Consider the following 19236-nt stretch of genomic DNA (forward strand, 5'->3'; position numbering starts at 1 on the left):
TAATCCTACTCATTTTCTGAGTCTGATATAACTCTCATACCAAAATTGAGCAAGGCGGACAAGAAATAATCATTTTGGATCATTTTACTTTTGAGCATAGTTGTAAAATTACTAATAAAATTTCAGCAAATTGATAAACAATGTATTGTATATAAATATATAATTATTTATAATCCAAGAGGGTTTGTTTTCACATAACAAAGCTAATTTAATTTGGGAATCTATTAATATACTATACCATGTTAATAGGATTAAGGAAGGAAAAATATGCTTCTCTTAATAAATGCCCAGGAGGCATTTAATAAAATCAGTGCTCATTCATGATGAAAGCTCTTAGTATATTAGAATTAAAAGGGAATTTTTTCTTTTTTTAGTTTTTATTTTAATTCCAGTTTGCTAACATGCAGTGTTTTATTAGTTTCAGATGTACAATATAGTGATTGAGCAGTTCCATGCAATACCCAGTGCTCATGACAAGTGCACTGTTCATCTCTATCACCTATTTCACCCACCCTCCCCCACCCCCTTCTCTGGCAACCATCAGGTTGTTCTCTAGAGTTAAGAGTCTGTTTCTTGGTTTTTCTCTCTCTCTCTCTCTTTTTCCCTTTTGCTTGTTTTGTTTCTTAAATTCCACATATGAGTGAAATCATGTGCTATTTGTCTTTCTCTGACTGACTCATTTCATTGAGCATAATACTCTAGCTCCATCCATCTTGTTGCAAATGGAAAGATTTCATTCTTTTTGTGGCTGAATAATATTTCATTGTGTACATATACCCCATATTTACCCATTCTTTGATTGATGGGTACTTGGGCTGCTTCCGTATCTTGGCTATTGTAAATAATGCATAGGGGTGCATGTATCCTTTTGAATTAGTGTTTTTTAATTCTTTGGGTAAATACCCAGTAGTGCAATTGCTGGATCATAGGGTATTCCTATTTTTAACTCTTTGAGGGACCTCCATACTGTTTTCCACAGTGGCTGCACCAGTTTGCATTCCCACCGACAGTGCAAGAGAGTTCCCTCTCTCCACATTCTTGCCAACACCTGTTGTTTCTTGTGTTGTTGGTGTTAGCCATTCTGACAGGTGTGAGTTGCTATCTCATTGTAGTTGTGATTTGCATTTCCCTGATGGCAAGTGATGATGAGCATCTTTTCATGTGTCTGTTGGCCATCTGTATGTCTTCTTTGGAGAAATGTCTGTTCATGTTTTCTGCCCATTTTTTAATTGGATTTTGCAGGGGGAGGTGTTGAGTTTGGTAAGTTCTTTATATATTTTGGATACTAACCCTTTACTGGATATGTCATTTACAAATATTTACAAATATTTTCTCCCATTTCTTAGGTTGCCTTTTAGTTTTGTTGATTGTTTCCTTAGAAGAGAACTTCTTTAAACTGATTAAGAATGTTAAAACATTTTTGTTTTTTTCTGATGATGTGAACTGCATTGAAAGAAGTGCTTCTTCTAAATCGTGGAATTGAGAGGGTGGGAGGAAAGACAAGAAGGAACCACCTATATACCCACTGGGTGATTACATTGAGTCTCAGATGTAGTTAGCCAGTAATGCAGAAACATACAGAAAGCAGAGCAGAACACAGGACGAGATAGCTGCAACAAATTTTGTTGCTGGCTTTTCCTGAACTTTGCTGCCCTAATGGGGAGTAAGCTTCTTGTGACATGTCCACACAAAGTGGGGTTTTGACAGAGTTAACAAAACAAATTGAAACAACAACAACAAAAAAATCAAATAAAAAACCCTTGTACACAATAGGCAAGGTTTACCTAACTACTCCAGGAGGATTAACACTTGCCAAGGGAATGTTTACAAACATTGTACTCCTGGGGCTCTTGGTCACTAAGGCCATATTATCCTTCAAGAAAAGAAATAGAGGGGCACCTGGGTGGCTCAGTGGGTTAAAGCCTCTGCCATTGACTCAGGTCATGGGAAAAAAAAAAAAAAGAATAGACTTGGGGTGCCTGGGTGGCTCAGTGGGTTAAGCCGCTGCCTTCGGCTCAGGTCATGATCCCAGGTCCTGGGTTCAAGCCCCACATCGGGCTTTCTGCTCAGCGGGGAGCCTGCTTCCTCCTCTCTCTCTGCCTGCCTCTCTGCCTACTTGTGATTTCTCTCTGTCAAATAAATAAATAAAATCTTAAAAAAAAATAAAATAAAATGGAATATTATTAAAAAAAAAGAATAGACTTATCTGTTAAGTGGTTCTGGTCATCTATTTAGAAAGAAATAAAATTAAATTCAGACCTTATAAACAGAGGTCGTGGGATCGAGCCCTCATTGGGCTCTCTGCTCAGTGGGGAACCTGCTCCCCTTCCTCTCTCTCTGCCTGCCTCTCTGCCTACTTGTGATTTCTCTCTGTCAAATAAATAAATAAAATCTTAAAAAAAAAAAAGAAAAAGAAAGAAATAGAGCCAGTACCCAGGTGTCCCTGAACAAATTGTCTGTCTCTAGTTTTTTAGCATTCTGGAAAACCTATTCCTTATACCACCACCACCACCCCTGCCCCTGACTGTGTATCAGTACCCTATTAACTGTATGGCTCATGATCAGAAATCTGTTTCCTCATAGACTTCTTTTTTTTTTTTTTTAAAGATTTTATTTATTTGACAGAGAGAGATCACAAGTGGGCAGAGAGGCAAGCAGAGAGAGAAAGAGAGAGGAGGAAGCAGGCTCCCTGCAGAGCAGAGAGCCCGATGCCGGACTCGATCCCAGGACCCTGAGATCATGACCTGAGCTGAAGGCAGAGGCTTAACCAGTGAGCCACCCAGGTGCCCCTCCTCATAGACTTCTATACAAACATTATACTTAGTGGATAGACATCATTTTTCCCATTAGTCTGAGCAACATAAGGATGCCCACTATCATCTCTACCAGTAAGACCCAATGCTTTAAGAGAGAAAGAAGAAAATTAGAAAAGACAAACTGCCCTTGTTTGCAGAAAATATATTTGTCTACATGGAAAACATAAGAGAAACTACAGCAAACTGTCACAACTAGTAAATTTGTTGAATATAACATCCATATTTAAAATGACAACTTATTTATTGCAAAAGGAACCCTGTACTTCTACAATGGAGATACCTGGCTGTCACCATCCTGACTCAGTGATCCAGCTTAATCTTATTAATAGTGTTAGGCAGAATAATGGCTCCCCTAAAGACGTCCACTCCCTAATCAGTGGAACCGGTGAATAGGTTCTGTTACATTGTTTAAAATAGGGACATTGTCCTGGATTATCTGGGTGGGACCTAATCTAATTACAGTGAGTCTTTAATAAAAGTAGAGAAATTTTTCCAACTGGGAGCAAAAGCTACAGCAAGAGAAATCAGATTTGTCATGAGAAGGATTCAACATGTAGTGGCTGACTCTGAGACTTAGAGGACCCCCTGCAAAGCCTGGTGAGAGGTGGCTGGAGCTAAGAGCAGGCTCTACCTGATGGTGGCAAGGGAAGGAGACCTCAGTCACACAGCGGCAGGGCACTGGATTCTGCTCACAACCTCAATGAGCTTGGAAAAAGATCCTTCCCGGACCTTCCTGATAAGAACCTAGCAGGCCTACAATTTGACATCAGCCTTGCAAAACCGGCACAGAGAAAGCAGCTGACACAACCCGGAACTTCTCACCTACAGAACTGTGAGATACTCAATTTGTGTTGTTCAAAGCAACTTAATTTGTGATAATTTGTTATAGCTGGAAGAGAAAACTAATACACTTATAATAGACATCCAGACATTATTACCCCTTACATCATACAGCATGAAATATACAACATTATGTATGAAATCTCCTTGCCACACATGTGTAATCTGAATCAAATTAAGACTTCAGGTTAATTTGTTTACAATAAGTATGAGGAATAGAGAAGTTAAATGGCACCACAAGGAAACAATCAAATTTGGAATGTGGGACAACTAGCTTAGCAAGGACTTAGTGGAGGAAATTATAAAACATTTTGAATGATGTAAAAAAGAAATTTGAGTAAATATTCACTGATAGGAAGTTGTAAGGAGCCAGCTTTGTAGGATGCCAGTCCTTCCCAAATTATTTTGTAAATGTAGTCATGCAATTCCAAACCAGTGAAATAGAACAGAGGGCCTCAAAACAGACTTATGCATATGTAGAAACTTTATATTTGATAAGTATCATTACATATAAGTTGGAAAATAATGGATTTTCGGGGCACCTGGGTAGCTCAGTGGGTTAAGCAGCTGCCTTTGATTCAGGTCATGATCTCGGGGTCCTGGGACGGAGCCCTGAAGTCAGGTTCTCTGCTCAGCAGGGAGTCTGCTTCTCCCTGTCCCTCTGCACCTCCCCACTGCTCATGCTCTCAATCACTCTTTCTCAAATGAATAAATTAAAAAAAAATCTTTGAAAAGGAATTCCTGGGTGGCTCACTTTGTTAAGTGTCTGCCTTTAGCTCCAGTCATGATTCTAGAGTCCTGGGATCAAGTCTTGCAGGGGGCTCCCTGCTTAGCCGGGAGCCTACTTCTCCCTCTGCCTGCTGCTCCCCCTGCTTGTGTTCGCTCTGCTTGTGCTCGCTCTCCCTATCTCTCTCTGACACATAAATAAATACAATCCTTAAATTTAAAAAAAATCTTAAAAAAAAAGAATAGACTATCTGTTAAGTGGTTCTGGTCATCTGTTTAGAAAGAAATAAAATTAAATTCAGACCTTATAAAAGCAATAAATACCATGTGTAATGAAGACTACATGTGAATTATATTAATTATGCTAGATTTAAAATAAAAATCTTAATAAGAAAAGGATTACATGTGAAAAGCAAAACTTTAAATAGATATCTTAATCTTGGGGTAAGAAAGTATTTCTTAAAACTCAAAAAGTATAAATTTTTTAAAAAGATTAATTTGTTATTAAAGTTAAAACCCTACAGATTAAGCCAATATATTTGCAACACATATAACAAAAAGTTAACATCTAGATATTATAATATTTAAGTAGCTCCTATAAATTAATACTTTAAAGAGTAAAGTGGTAGGAAATATTAATTTATCTTTAAGTAAAAGTTGTTACTTGTCAACAGAATTAAATTCAAGATTTCTTGCAGATAATTGGAAGAACAAATAAATTACTTTCAGATAAAAGAATGCTTGTAACGTGGCTGAAAGTTCTAAAGTATCTACTTCATTACTTTTGTGTATTTTTTAATATTATCCATAATGTAAGACAATCTCCATGTGCATTAGGGATGTATCCCACAAATGCAGATATAACGGGTGCAGATTTATTCTGAATTATATAGATGAAGCAGTCTGACAAATAATCTTATACCAACTACTGGATGTAAAATTAAAGTTATTGATTAACTTTTTAAAGTTAGAAGTTAAGGGGCACCTGGCTGGTTCAGTTGGTGGAGAGTTCAACTGTTGATCTTGGGGTTGTGAGTTCAAGTCCCACATTGGGTGTGGAGATTACTTAAAAAAAAAAATCTTAAAAAAAAATAAAGTTAGAAGTTAAACATTAAAGCTATTGATACTATACTGCTTCCCATATGTTTTATTTTCAGTGGTTTCCAGGTAAATAAATATACACATAAAGAATACTTTGCAGTCATTTTCACAATTTTTCATAATTTTTTGTCGATCATAATTTTTTTCTCAACATTATGTTATTTTAATTTTTTTACATTTTTAAAAATATTTTGTTTATTTGAGAGAGAGAGTGTGTGTGTGAGAGGGAGCACAAGCCACAGGGAAGGGTGCAGGGGGAGGGAGAAGCAGACTCCCCACTGAGTAGGGAGCTCGATGTGGGGCTAGATACCAGGACCCTGGGATCATGACCTGAGCCAAAGGCAGATGCTTCACTGACTGAACCACCCAAGTGCACCAATATTATGCTATTTTTAAAGATGAATGGACCTCATCCTAGAAGCAAAGAAATATGGTCAAAAGCTGTTCTTAGCTAATGCTCAGTGGAAGAATCTGAAAGAAATATGTTTTTTTTTTCCCTCTCATGCCAGAGTGTTGTCTGTCTTCTACACATAAACCAAATATTTAATATTTTACATCTTATTGCAGTGTATCAGACCCTGAACTCTGTTACACTGAAGAGGTAAAACTAACTTAATTCTCTGTTTAGGAATATGAAAGTCAGATAGAGAAGGATATCTCCATTTCAGATGTCAATTCCATTACTGCACAAAGATTTAATTCTGCCAATTTTCTGAAAAAGGTAACAACAGAATAATATTATCGGTATGTTTGCATTTATTTTTGTGAAATCCTAATCTCCCTTTACATTCATTGCTTGCAAAAATTAGGACTAAAAAAATTGCACCAATACATTGGGGAGGGTATGTGCTATGGTGAGTGCTGTAAAGTGTGTAAGCCTGACGATTCACAGACCTGTACCCCTGGGGCAAATAATACATTATTTGTTAATAAAAAAATAAATTTAAATTTAAAAATTGTACCAATAGGATTGTAAATACTTAATCTTCAAATATAAACTATTATTTCTTTAAATTAAACTTATTTTTTTGTAGATGAGAAGGTTGATAATGAAAAGAATTGTCAAAGTTAGCAAATTTAACTTATCAGATGTTGTGGCTGATTATGAAGAAATTGTGTCTGCAAGGTACATCATAAAAATTACTATTTTTAAAATATGAAATACAAAGCTTGGGGCGCCTGGGTGGCTCAGTGGGTTAAGCCGCTGCCTTCGGCTCAGGTCATGATCTCAGAGTCCTGGGATCGAGCCCCGCATCGGGCTCTCTGCTCAGCGGGGAGCCTGCTTCCTCCTCTCTCTCTGCCTGCCTCTCTGCCTGCTTGTGATCTCTCTGTCATATAAATAAAAATAAAATCTTAAAAAAAAAAAAAGAAATACAAAGCTTTAAGTTAATGCCTTCAAAGATCTCTTAAGTTCTCTGTTTTAATATTAAGTTACATGTCAGAGGATGCATTTACGAGGCATAAAGTGAAATATAGTGACTTAAAATATATTTTGTTCTTTTAAAATTGCATTTTGGATACATCTATATGATATATATTTTCAGTTGCTTAGTACTATTTTTCAATCCTCCCCTTATTAATAGTTTTTAGGGCAGGAAAGAAAAAGACAAGAAATACCTTTGTCCCAAATTAGTTTTGCCCTAAGATTTTCCTGTTTTGGAACCATTCCTGGAAAAGCTGTTGCCTGCAGCACCACATACTAAGCCTATAATCTCCTCCTTTATAACCCACAGGCAGCAGGTGAGGGAGCCTTTGGCTCAACTCAATTCCCACACTGTTTATCTCTGAACCATAGGGGTAGGACCAGAAGTAGGGATGCCATGTTTCTGGGAACCTTCCCTGGGGCCACCTGCAGATTCCTAGTGTCACCAATATGTTTTAATTGGTTTGGATGCTGAAATCTATTGTATTTTATTTTCAGTTTTTGGGGGGAAATGAGTGTAGCCGTAAAGCTGTACGTAATTCCATGGATTTGTGTTGGCAGCTTGTATAACTAACTCCTGTTTCAGAGCCTGTAGAACAGTTGAGCATCAAATCACTTTTAGGAGAGTGATTTCTGAAAAATGAATAATGTTCTGAAAGAACGTCATGTTTTTGTGGAATTCTGTCTCCATGCCCTTGTCTATTCTTGGACTGTGTACCCAAAGAGCATGAGGCAATCACAATCACATTTTCTCACGACATGAGAGTGAGCACAGCATCTCTTCTGGGCTCAGGAAGGTCCTTTCCTTGGGTTTAAGACAACTCTGTCTTCCCTCAACAAAGGAGAAAATATGGTTCAGAATAACAGCCTTATTTACAATAATTCACTTTAAAAATTGATGTCTTTTAAAACAAAATTATCTTGTGCATATGCAGCTGATCATTTTTTTACTTTTTAGCCAGTTGACGCATGCAGTTTGTAAAATTGTTGAACGACGAAGACAGTTAAAGCCTCAGAGAAAAGAAAGGAAGAAAGTAGCAGCACAGACTATCTGTGACGGGGATATTAAGATTCTTGTCAGAATACTGCGGGCTTATAATATTCCTACCAGGAACACAACAGTTACTAGGTAAGATAGTGTGCACCAATTTTAAATAGTTGCAAAAGTTCTTTTCGTAAATTTTAATTTCTTTTTGCAAAAGCCCTATCTTAAATGTAAATTTCCATGCTGTCCTATGTGTGAAACTTTGTACTTTATTAATGTTCTGTATACAGAAATGGAATGAAAGTTGCAGTCTTCACTTGGATAGTCATACTGTCATTACCATGTATTAAGAGTTTTGGGGGGCACCTGGGTGGCTCAGTCAGTTAAGTATCTGTCTTCAACTCAGGTCTTGATCCCAGGGTCCTGTGATTGAGCCCCTGCATTGGGCTCCCTGCTCAGTGGGGTGTCTGCTTCTCCCTCTCCCTCTGCCTGCTGCTCTGCCTGCTTGTGCACTCTCTCTCTCTCTTAAGTAAATAAATAAAAAATCTTTAAGAAAAAAAGTTTTCAGAAGTTTGAGATGACCACAAAAACTATACCATGTATATTTTGGGGTGTCATATCATATAAATGCCTTTTATCCTTATTCCCTATTGTGAGCACTTGTGACCCTGCTGTCACCACCTGCAACTGCCGTCTATCTCTGGCCACTCTCAGTACTGCAGGTAGAACACAGGAGAGAGTAGGCTGCTTTGGACTTGTTATTTTAGTTGACATCTGCGAAAATCAGATCTTACCCAGCTCTTCTGCAGGTACTCCATGGATTTTATTTATATTTCTTAAGTAGAGGGTATGTGGGGCCAGAATGGAGATCACTATTTAGTGGCCAAATTAAAGCATCATGAGTATTAAATGCTCATGTGTCCTGAATATTGAGTGTCTTCTGTATTTAGTCTCATGTATGAATCCTATATTATTGGTACTTAGAACCCAGGTATCTCAGGAATATTAAGTAGCCCCCCTCTATGTTTAGCATATAATGTGCTCTACTTGCTTGTCTTATGTTTACCACATCCCATGAAAAATATTTTGCTTACTAAATACTAATCTATAGTTAAAACCTCTTAAAAGTTTTTCCTATGTTTTATAAACAACAACCTTATTTATCTAATAGAATCTATATTCTCAAAACAAATGCACATTCCAAAGGCTAACTTTTATAAAGTAAAGACATAATAAAATCACTACCATTTTCTATAATCATCAATTTGTAAAAGAAAGAATATTATAACATCAAAAATAGAAAGGATATAATCTCAAAATATCACTTGCCTTATTTTTATCCTTTGCTGAGAACCAGTGAAACCACTGGTGATTACCAAATGTGTAGCTCTAACCACCTATGAAAAGAAGATCCAAAGAAACTCTATAAAATTCAGGGTAACTGAATTATTTATCACCACGAACATAGGTAAAACCCTGCCCATTACCACCAAAACTAATGTTAAAATTATTTATTTAAAAATTGTTTTATTTAAATTCCATTTAGTTAACATATATTATTAGTTTCAGGGGTAGAATTTAGTGATTCATCAGTTGCATATAACACCCAGTGCTCATTACATCAGGTGCCATCCTTAATGCCTATCACCCAGTTACCCCCCCCGCCAACCCCCCCACCCCGACAACCCCCCCCAGCAATCCTCAGTTTGTCCCCTATAATTAAGTGTCTTTTATGGTTTGCCTCCCTCTCTGTTTTTATTGTATTTTATTTTTCCTTCCATTCCCCTATGTTCATCTATTTTCTTTCTTAAATTCCACATATGAGTGAAATCATATATTTGTCTTTCTCTGACTGACTTATTTCCCTTAGCATAAAACCCTCTAGTGCCATCCCCATCATTGCAAATGGGAGGATTTCATTCTTTTTGATGGCTGAGTAATATTCCATATATGTATATGGAATGTACATGCATATATATAAAATATATAATATTCCACATTATACACACACTACTTCTTTATTCATTCTTCTGTTGATATACCTGACCTGAGGGCTCTTTTCATATTTTGACTGTTGTGGACATTGCTGCTATAGACATTGAGGTGCAGGTGCCCCTCAGATCATTATTTTTGTATCCTTTGTATAAATACCTAGTAGTGCAATTGCTGGATTGTAGGGTAGCTCTATTTTTAAGTTTTTGAGGAGCCTCCATACTGTTTTCCAGAATGACTGCACCAGTTTGCATCCCTACCAACAGTGTAAGAAGGTTCCCCTTTCTCCGCATTGCTGCCAACATCTGTTGTTTCCTGACTTGTCAATTTTAGCCATTGTGACTGGTGTGAGGTGGTATCTCATTGTTGTTTTGATTTGTATTTTCCTGATAATGAGTGATGTTGAGCATTTTTTTCATGTATCTGTTGGCCATTTGTATGTCTTCTTTGGAGAAATCTCTATTCATGTCTTCTGCCTATTTCCTGACTGGAGTATTTGTTTTTTGGGAGTTGAGTTTGGTAAGTTCTTTTTTTTTTTTCAAGATTTTGTTTATTTATTTGACAGAAACAGCACGAGAGGGAACACAAGCAGGGGGAGTGGGAGAGGAAGAAGCAGGCTTCCCGCTGAGCCTGTGGGGCTCGATCCCAGGACCCTGGGATCATGACCTGAGCTGAAGGCTGATGCTTAACAACAAAGCCACCCAGGCACCCCAAGTTTGATTAGTTCTTTATAGATTTTGGATACTAGCCCTTAACTGATATGTCATTTGCAAATATCTTCTCCTATTCTGTCAGTTGCATTTTAGTTTTGTTGATTGTTTCCTTTACTGTGCAAAAGCTTTTTATCCTGATAAAGTCCCAATAGCTCATTTCTGCTTTTGTTTCCCTTGCCTCTGGAGATGTGTCTAGTCAGGAGTTCCTGTGGCTGAGGTTAAAGAGGTTGCTGCCTATGTTCTTCTCTAGGATTTTGATAGATTCCTATCTCACATTTAGGTCTTTTAATCCATTTTAATTTATTTTTGTATATGGCGTAAGAAAGTGGTCCAGTTTCATTCCTCAGCATGTGGCTGTCCAATTTTCCCAACACCATTTGTTGAAGAGACTGTCTTTTTTCCATTGAATATCCTTTCCTGCTTTGTCAAATATTATTTGACCATAGAGTTATGGGTCCACTTCTGGGTTCTCTATTCTGTTCCATGTGTCTGTTTTTGTGCCAGTACTGTACTATCTTAGTGATTACAGCTTTGTAATAGAGCTTGATGTCCAGAATTGTGAAATCTCCAGCTTTGGTTTTCTTTTTCAACTTTACTTTGGCTAGTCAGGATCGTTTCTTGTCCCATACAAATTTTAGGATCTTTTATTCCAGCTCTGTGGAAAATGCTGATGGTATTTTGGTAGGGATTGCTTTAAATGTGTAGATTGCTTTGGGTAGCAGAGACATTTTAATAATATTTGTTCTTCCAATTCATGAACATGGGATATTTTTCCATTTATCTATGTATTCCTCAATTTCTTTCATAAATGTTCTATAGTTTTGAGAGAACAGATCCTTTACATCTTTGGTTAGGTTTATTCCTAGGTATCATATGGTTTTTGATGCACTTGTAAATGGGATCAGTTCCTTGATTTCTCATTCTACTGCTTCATTATTAGTGTGTAGAAATGCAACAGACTTCTGTGTGTTGATTTTATATCCGGTGACTCTGCTGGATTCCTGTTATCAGTTCTAGCAATTTTTTGGTGGAGTCTTTGGGTTCTCTACATGAAGTATCATGTCATCTGTGAAGAGTGAAAGTTTGACTTCTTCTTTGACAGTTTGGATGCCTTTATTTCTTTTTGTTTTCTGATTGCTGAGGCCAGGATTTCCAGTACTATGTTGAACAACAGGACATCCCTCTTGTGTTCCTGACAAAAGTTCTCAGTTTTTCCCTATTGAGGATGGTATTTGCTATGGGTCTTTTGTATATGGCTTTTATGATGTTGAGGTGTGTTCCCTCTATCCCTTCATGGTGGAGGATTTTTATCAAGAAAGGATGTTATAGAGGCGCCTGGGTGGCTAGGTGGGTTGGGCCTCTGCCTTTGGCTAATGTCATGGTCTCGGGGTCCTGGGATTGAGCCCCGCATCAGGCTCTCTGCTCAGCAGGAGGCCTGCTTCCCCCCCCCCCCCCGCCCCGCCTGCCTCTCTACTTGTGATCTCTCTCTGTCTAATAAATTGATAAAATCTTATATAAAAAAAAAAAAGGATGTTATATTTTGTCAAATACTTTTCCTGCATCTATTAAGAGGATCATGTTGGGGGTGCCTGGGTGGCTCAGTGGGTTAAACCTCTGCCTTCAGCTCAGGTCATGATCTCAGTGTCCTGGGATTGAGCCCTGCATCAGGCTCTCTGCTCAGCAGGGAGCCTGCTTACCCTTCTCTCTGCCTGCCTCTCTGCCTACTTGTGATCTCTCTCTGTCAAATAAATAAATTAAATCTTAAAAAAAAAAAAAGAGGATTGTATTGTTCTTATCCTTTTATTCATGTGGTGTATGACATTGATTGATTTGTGGATGTTGAACCAACCTTGCAGCCCAGGAATAAATCCCACTTAGCTGTGGTGAATAATCCTTTTAATGTACTATTGGATCCAATTAACTGGTATCTTGTTGAGAATTTTTGCATCCATCTTCATCAGGGATATTGTTTTGTAATTCTCCTTTTTAGTAGGGTCTTTGTCTGGTGTTGGGATCAAGGTAAGGCTGGCTTCATAGAGTGAGTTTGGAAGTTTTCCTTCCATTTCTATCTTTTCAGAAGAAGAAGTATTAATTCTTTTTTAAATGTTTGGTAGAATTGCCCTGGGAAGCCATTGGGCCCTGGACTCTTTTTTTTTTTTTTTTTTTTTTAAGATTTTATTTATTTATTTGAGAGAGAGAGAGAGAGAATGCATACAAGCAGCGGGGAGGACAGAGGGAGAGGCAGGCTCCCTACTGAGCAGGAACCTGACACAGGACTCGATCCCAGGACCCTGAGATCATGACCTGAGATGAAGGCAGACGCTTAATGACTGAGCTACCCAGGCATCCCTGGGCCCTGGACTCTTATTGGGAGATTTTTGATTGCTGATTCAATGTCTTTGCTAGTTATGGGTCTGTTCAGGTTTTCTATTTTTTCCTGTTTCAGTTTTGGTCATTGATGTATTTCTAGGAATTTATCCATTTCTTCCAGATTGCCTAATTTGTTGGCATGTAATTGCTTATAATATTCTCTTATAATTGTTTATGTTTCTTTGGCGTTAGTTGTGATGTTTCCTCTTTCATTCACGATTTCATTTATTTGGGTGTTTTTTCTTTTCTTTTTGGTAAGTCTGGCTAGGGGTTTATCAATATTGTTAATTCTTTCAAAGAACCAGCTCCTAGTTTCATTGATCTGTTCCACTGTTTTTTTTTTTTAATTTCTCTATCATTGATTTCTGTTTTAATCTTTATTATTTCTCTTATCCTGCTGAATTTATGCTTTATTTGCTGTTCTTTTTCTAGCTCCTTTAGGTGTAAGGTTAGGCTATGTATTTGAGACATTTCTTGCTTCTTGAGAAAGGCCTGCATTGCTATATACCTCCCTTTTAACCATCTTTGCTACATCCCAAAGATTTTGAACTATTGTGTTTTCATTTACATTTGCTTCCATATATTTTTAAAATTCTTCTTTAATTTCCTGGTTGACCCACTCATTCTTTAGTAGAATGTTCTTTAACCTCCATGTATTTGTGGTCCTTCCAAATGTTTTCTTGTGGCTCACTTCAAGTTTCATAGCATTTGGTCTAAAAATATGCATAGTGTGATCTCAATCTTTTTGTTCTAGCTGAATCCTCATTTGTGACCTATTGTGACCTATTCTGGAGAATATCCTATGTGTATTCAAAAAGCATGTGTAATCTGCTGCTTTAGGATGAAATGCTCTGAATATACATGGTAAGTCCATCTGGTCTAGCATGTCATTCAAAGCCCTTGTTTGCCGTTGATCTTCCACTTAGATGATCTGTCCATTGCTGTGAGTGTGGTGTTAAAGTCCCCTACTATTATTGTATTATTATCAATGCATTTCCTTAAGTTTGTTATTAATTTGTTTATGTATTTGGCTGCTCCCAAGTTAGGGGCATAAATATTTACATTTATTAGCTCTTCTTGTTGGATAGACCCTTTTATTATGATATAGTGTCCTTCCTCATCTCTTATTACAGTCTTTGCTTTAAATTCTAGTTTGTCTTATATAAGGATGTCTACTTCAGCTTTCTTTACATGTCCTTTAGCATGATAAATGGTTCTCTATCCCCATCACTTTCAATCTGGAGGTGTTGGATCTAAACTGAGTGTCTTGTAAGCAGGATATTGATGGATCTTGTTTTTTAATCCATTCTGATACTCTGTATCTTCTGATTGGAGCATTTAGCCCACTTACATTCAGAGTAATTATTGAAAGATATGAACAACAAAACCTAGATCCTGGGTGTGTTTTGGTCTGCTTATTAAAAGAAACTAAATCCCAAAATAAGAAAGAGTAAAATAAAGTGCAATGAAAGGAAACAAAAAATAAGAAATATGAAGTATATATAAAAATAAAAATTAAAAAGAATTCAAAAAAGAATTCAAAAAAATAAGATAACTGGATAAATAAAATAAAAAATTAAAGAATAAAAGTACAAAAGGTGCTAGATACTATTTTCTCCTAGAGCTGAAGCTTTGCAGCTGTCTATGATCAGTGAACTTGGTTCGAGTGAGTTGTTTCTTCTGGTCTTCTGGGGGAAGGGCCTGCAGCCTGATTCTCAGGTGGACTTGCCCCAATGGAAATGTGCCCTAAGGGGCAGGGAGGCAGGGCTTGGTGTAAGTGCCTCTGGACTCAACTCCACTAGGTGGCGCTGTTTTGCTCCCTGAGGGCTTTGAGCACTGATGGGTGGAATGAATATAGTGGCTCCTCTATCTCTAGCCCTGGAGCTGAAAATTCATGTCCCCGTCTCTTCAGTGAACCCTCACAATAAAGAAGTCAGTCACACTTATTTCCCTGGTTTCTTCTTCTTTTTTTTTTTTTTTAACATTTTATTTATTTATTTGACAGATCACAAGTAGGCAGAGAAGCAGGCAGAGAGAGGAGGAAGCAAGCTCCCTGCTGAGCACAGAGCCGGATGTGGGGCTCCATCCCCTGACCCAAGCGGAAGGCAGAGGCTTTAACCCACTGAGCCACCCAGGCGCCCCAGTTTCCCTGGTTTCTGTCAGAACTCTGTGTTCACCTTGCCTGTGTCCAGGGTTTTTTAAATTCAGGCATGTGACTGAGTTTCAAAACCAAATTTTAGGGAGTCCTGTGGGGCACACCCAAGCTGTTCCTCCCAGGGAGTGTCTCACCACACTTCTGCCTTTTGTTGGACCACCCCCCAGGAAAGTGGTCCCAGGACCATGCAGCAGTTCTCAGTTTATGGCAAGACAGAGCAGAAAGCTGGCATCTACACTTGGTGTTCTCAGCCAGCTTCCATGCTCCTATGCCTGGGAACAGTGCATCACTGAGATGCCACCCATTTTCTTGTGTCCCAGGGGATCCTCAGCACATGGTGTCATACCTGGGATTCTGCCCCACTTCACCACCCGAGCACCTTTAAGCCAGGAACAGCCTCCACTGTAGGAGACTTCTAAAACTTCCGATTTTGCACTCTGCTGCTTATACTACTTTGCAGTAGCCTCCTCAAGCACGCCCCTTCCCCACCATATCCTCAGTCAGCTCTATCACACCAGAGTCAAGCCTCCGCACTGCCTACCTTCCAAAAGGGGGTCGCTTTTCTGCTTGTAGACTTGCAGTCCAGTTGATTTCTCAGCTGCTCAGAATGATTCGATAGCTATCTAGTTGTATTCAAGGGATGAAACAAACTTAGGGTACCCCTACTCTTCTTCTGCCATCTTAATTCTTCCTCTCTGTTAAAATCATTTGAAGTGTATAACTCTATATTGTTGTTCCTGAAGAGCCTTGGATCTGCCTACCTATTTGAAATCATCAATATCTCGCCTCAGACATAAAGAAACAATCAAATCAGTAGCTTCAGATGAGATCTTAAATGAGGTAAGTATTTAACAATTGTATGAAGTGCAAATTTGATTATGTTTGCCCTGAATTGCAACTGGCTCCTAATTGGTGTCTCCATTTCCACTGTCTTAAGCTTCCAGCTGATTTTCTATTATACAATGAAGGCACTCTTCATAAGATGTAATCCTAATCAATTCATTCCCTGCTCCCCTGTTCTCAGGGCCTATAGAATTAGGTACAAACTCTTTTAGAATGCCTACAAAAATCTATGATGATCTGGCCCTTACCTACCAATCAGCCACATCTCCTTCCTCCCCAAGACCGTACCATATCATACCACTACTTCTAGAAGGTCTCTTTCGCTTTTCTTTGCCTGGAATGGCCTCCACGCAGCTCCATATTATTGGCCACATGAAACTTACTACTTAATGTTTCAAAGCTCAAGGTCAATGAATGTTTCTCTGTGAAATTCTTCTTGTCCTTACTCCAGAAAATTAATTATTGGCTCTCCTGTGTAACTATTATACCTTGAATATATTTCTTTTATTTTTCACATTTGCAATTATTTGTTTACCTGTTTATTTTCCCCTGATAGACTATAAAGTCCTTAAGGAAAGTTCCATTTATCCTTCAATCCTAGAATAGCATCTGGTATTGAATAGGACCAATAAATGTTTATTGAATGAGTGAACGAATAATAGCTGTTAGAAAAAGTAAGCCATCCAGTTGTCAGCGAGTAAACAAGTAATTTCCTGGCCTTCTACCTTTCATCAACTACATAAAAATAGCGCAAAAATCCAGTCAGTATTTATTGTGTGTTTCAGGATACTGTACAACCTTTTGTGGAAGTTTCTTTTCAACACACTGTATACCAAACCAGTACTGCAAGTGGATCTCACCCATGCTGGAATGAAGAAATTAAAGTAGATTTTATGTAGGTTGGAATCTATTTGTCCTTGGCTTCTAAAAAAGAGCAACAACAAAATTGTTTTCTTGAGCCATTGCTTGAAAAATAACAATTGAGATAAGCTTTATTTTTTAAGTTTTAAATTATGAAATTCTTCTTACATAGGTATTGATATATATATATATATATATGCATATATAATATATAGGCAAATGTAAGTTCTGTGGAAAAGTAATAAATGAATACCTGTGTATCTACCATCCAGCTTAAAAAAATATAATATTACCATTACCTTTGAAGGCCAGTACCTAGTTGTTACGAAGCCAGTACCTAACTGTATTCCCTTACTTTGCCCCTAGAGGTAGCAACCACTAATGTGTGTTTAACTTTCCCTCTCTTTATGATTTTATATCATAAGTATTATCCCTATCCATTTATTATTCACTTGTGGATGTTTCACCTTTATATAAATTGACTCATCTTTTGCAATCTTCTTTGTTTACTCTTAATTATTTTGAGAGATTCATCTGTAACCTTCCTCCCTCCCATCCTTCCTCCCTTCTCATTCTCATTCTCACAATACACACACAGCCTCCCTCAGCATCAGTGTGGTATGTTTGTTACAATCCACGAACCAATGTTGATGCATCATTATCAACCATTACTTCAGAGTTCCCTCTCATGTCATACATTTTATGGGTTTTGACAAATATATAATGACATATACCCACCACTAATACCATATAGCATAGTTTTACTACCTAAAAATATTCTCTGCTTCATCTTTTATCCCTTCAGCCTTCCCTTGGGACCTGGCAACCACTGATGTTTTTACTGTCTCCATGATTTTCCCTTTTCCAGAATATCATCACATTAATCATGGTTCTCCAGAGAAACAGAATCAATAGGATGTGTGTGTGTGTGTGTGTGTGTATGTGTGCACAAGCACACACACTTGTATCTTTGTGTCTTTGTGTCTTTGTCTTTCTCTCTCTTATCCTTTATAATATGGGTAGGCCTCGTCTAATCAGTTGAAGGCTTAATGGAAAAAAGACTTAATTAACCTCCCTCCTGGGAAGGCTTAAATAGCAACTCTTCCCTGGGCTTCCAGCCTGCTGGTATACCCTGCAGATTTTGGACTTGGCTACCTCACAATCAAGTGAGCCAGTACTACAGAGGGTAATTTGCTTTACTGAACACTATTCATTTTTTGTTAACTTGGAAAGAACACTTAACATGGTATCTCCCCTATGAACAGATTTTAAAATATGCAGTATATTATAGTTAACTATAGGTACAATGTTGTACAGCTGACCCCTAAAGCTTATTCATCTTTCTTAACTGAAACTTTATGCCTATTGGTGAGAAACTCCCCATTTCCCTTTTCCCAGCCCCTGGCAACCAATATTCCACTCTTTGATTTTATGAATTTAACTAATTTAGATGTCTCATGAAAGTGGAATTATGCAGTATTTGTCTTTCTGTGACTGGTTTATTGGTTAATTTCACTTAGCATAATGTCCTCAAAGTTCATCTGTATTATCAAGTACTGTAGAATTTTCTTATTTTCTAAGGGTAAATAGTATTTATTTCATTGTATCTTTATCCATTCATCTGTCAACAGACATTTAGGATGTTTCCATCTTGACTATTTTTTTTACCTTTTAAAAAACTTTTAAATTTCTTTTCAGTGTTCCAGAATTCATTGTTTATGCACCACAGCCAGTGCTCCATGCAATACATGCCCTCCATAATACCTGCCACCAGGCTCACCCAACCACCCAATCACCTCCCCTCCAAAACCCTCAGTTTGTTTCTCAGAGTCCACAGTCTCTCATGGTTCATCTCCCCCTCCAATTTCCCACAACTCACTTTTCCTCTCCATCTCCCCATGTCCTCTGTGTTATTCCTTATGCTCCACAAATAAGTGAAACCATATGATAATTGACTCTCTCTGCTTGACTTATTTCACTCAGCATAATCTCTAACAGTCCCATCCATGTTGTTACAAAAGTTGGGTATTCATCCTTTCTGATGGAGGCATAACACTCCATTGTATATATGGACCATATCTTCTTTATCCATTCATCTGTTGAAGGGCATCTTGGTTCTTTCCACAGTTTGGTGACTATATGGCCCTGCAGTTGCTCCATTTTTAATTTCTTAAGGAATCTCCACACTTTTCCAAAGTGGCTGCACCAACTTGCATTGCCACCAACAGTGTAAGAGGGTTCCCCTTTCTCCACATCCTCTTCAAAACATGTTGTTTATTGTCTTGTTAATTTTGGCCATTCTAACTGGTGTAAGGTGGTATCTCAATGTGATTTTGATTTCAATCTCCCTGATGACTAGTGATGAACATTTTTCATGTGTCTGTTAACCATTGTATGTCTTCTTTGGAGAA

At 37.8% G+C, this 19236-nt stretch overlaps 1 protein-coding gene across 5 annotated transcripts in view; it reads left to right on the plus strand.

Moving 5' to 3' along the window:
• The window catches only part of CC2D2B (coiled-coil and C2 domain containing 2B), a 106596-nt gene that overhangs the window by 56756 nt on the left and 30604 nt on the right, over positions 1-19236 (plus strand). For all 5 annotated transcript variants that reach the window (XM_047702018.1, XM_047702015.1, XM_047702016.1 and 2 more), the window contains 5 exons: positions 6112-6204; positions 6518-6609; positions 7865-8035; positions 15865-15961; positions 16750-16859. In XM_047702018.1, coding sequence (XP_047557974.1) covers positions 6112-6204; positions 6518-6609; positions 7865-8035; positions 15865-15961; positions 16750-16859 — 563 coding nt within the window. The remainder of the gene's footprint in view (positions 1-6111; positions 6205-6517; positions 6610-7864; positions 8036-15864; positions 15962-16749; positions 16860-19236) is intronic.

The sequence above is a fragment of the Lutra lutra genome, chromosome 14 (assembly GCF_902655055.1).
Source record: "Lutra lutra chromosome 14, mLutLut1.2, whole genome shotgun sequence".
Classification (NCBI taxonomy): Eukaryota; Metazoa; Chordata; class Mammalia; order Carnivora; family Mustelidae; genus Lutra; species Lutra lutra.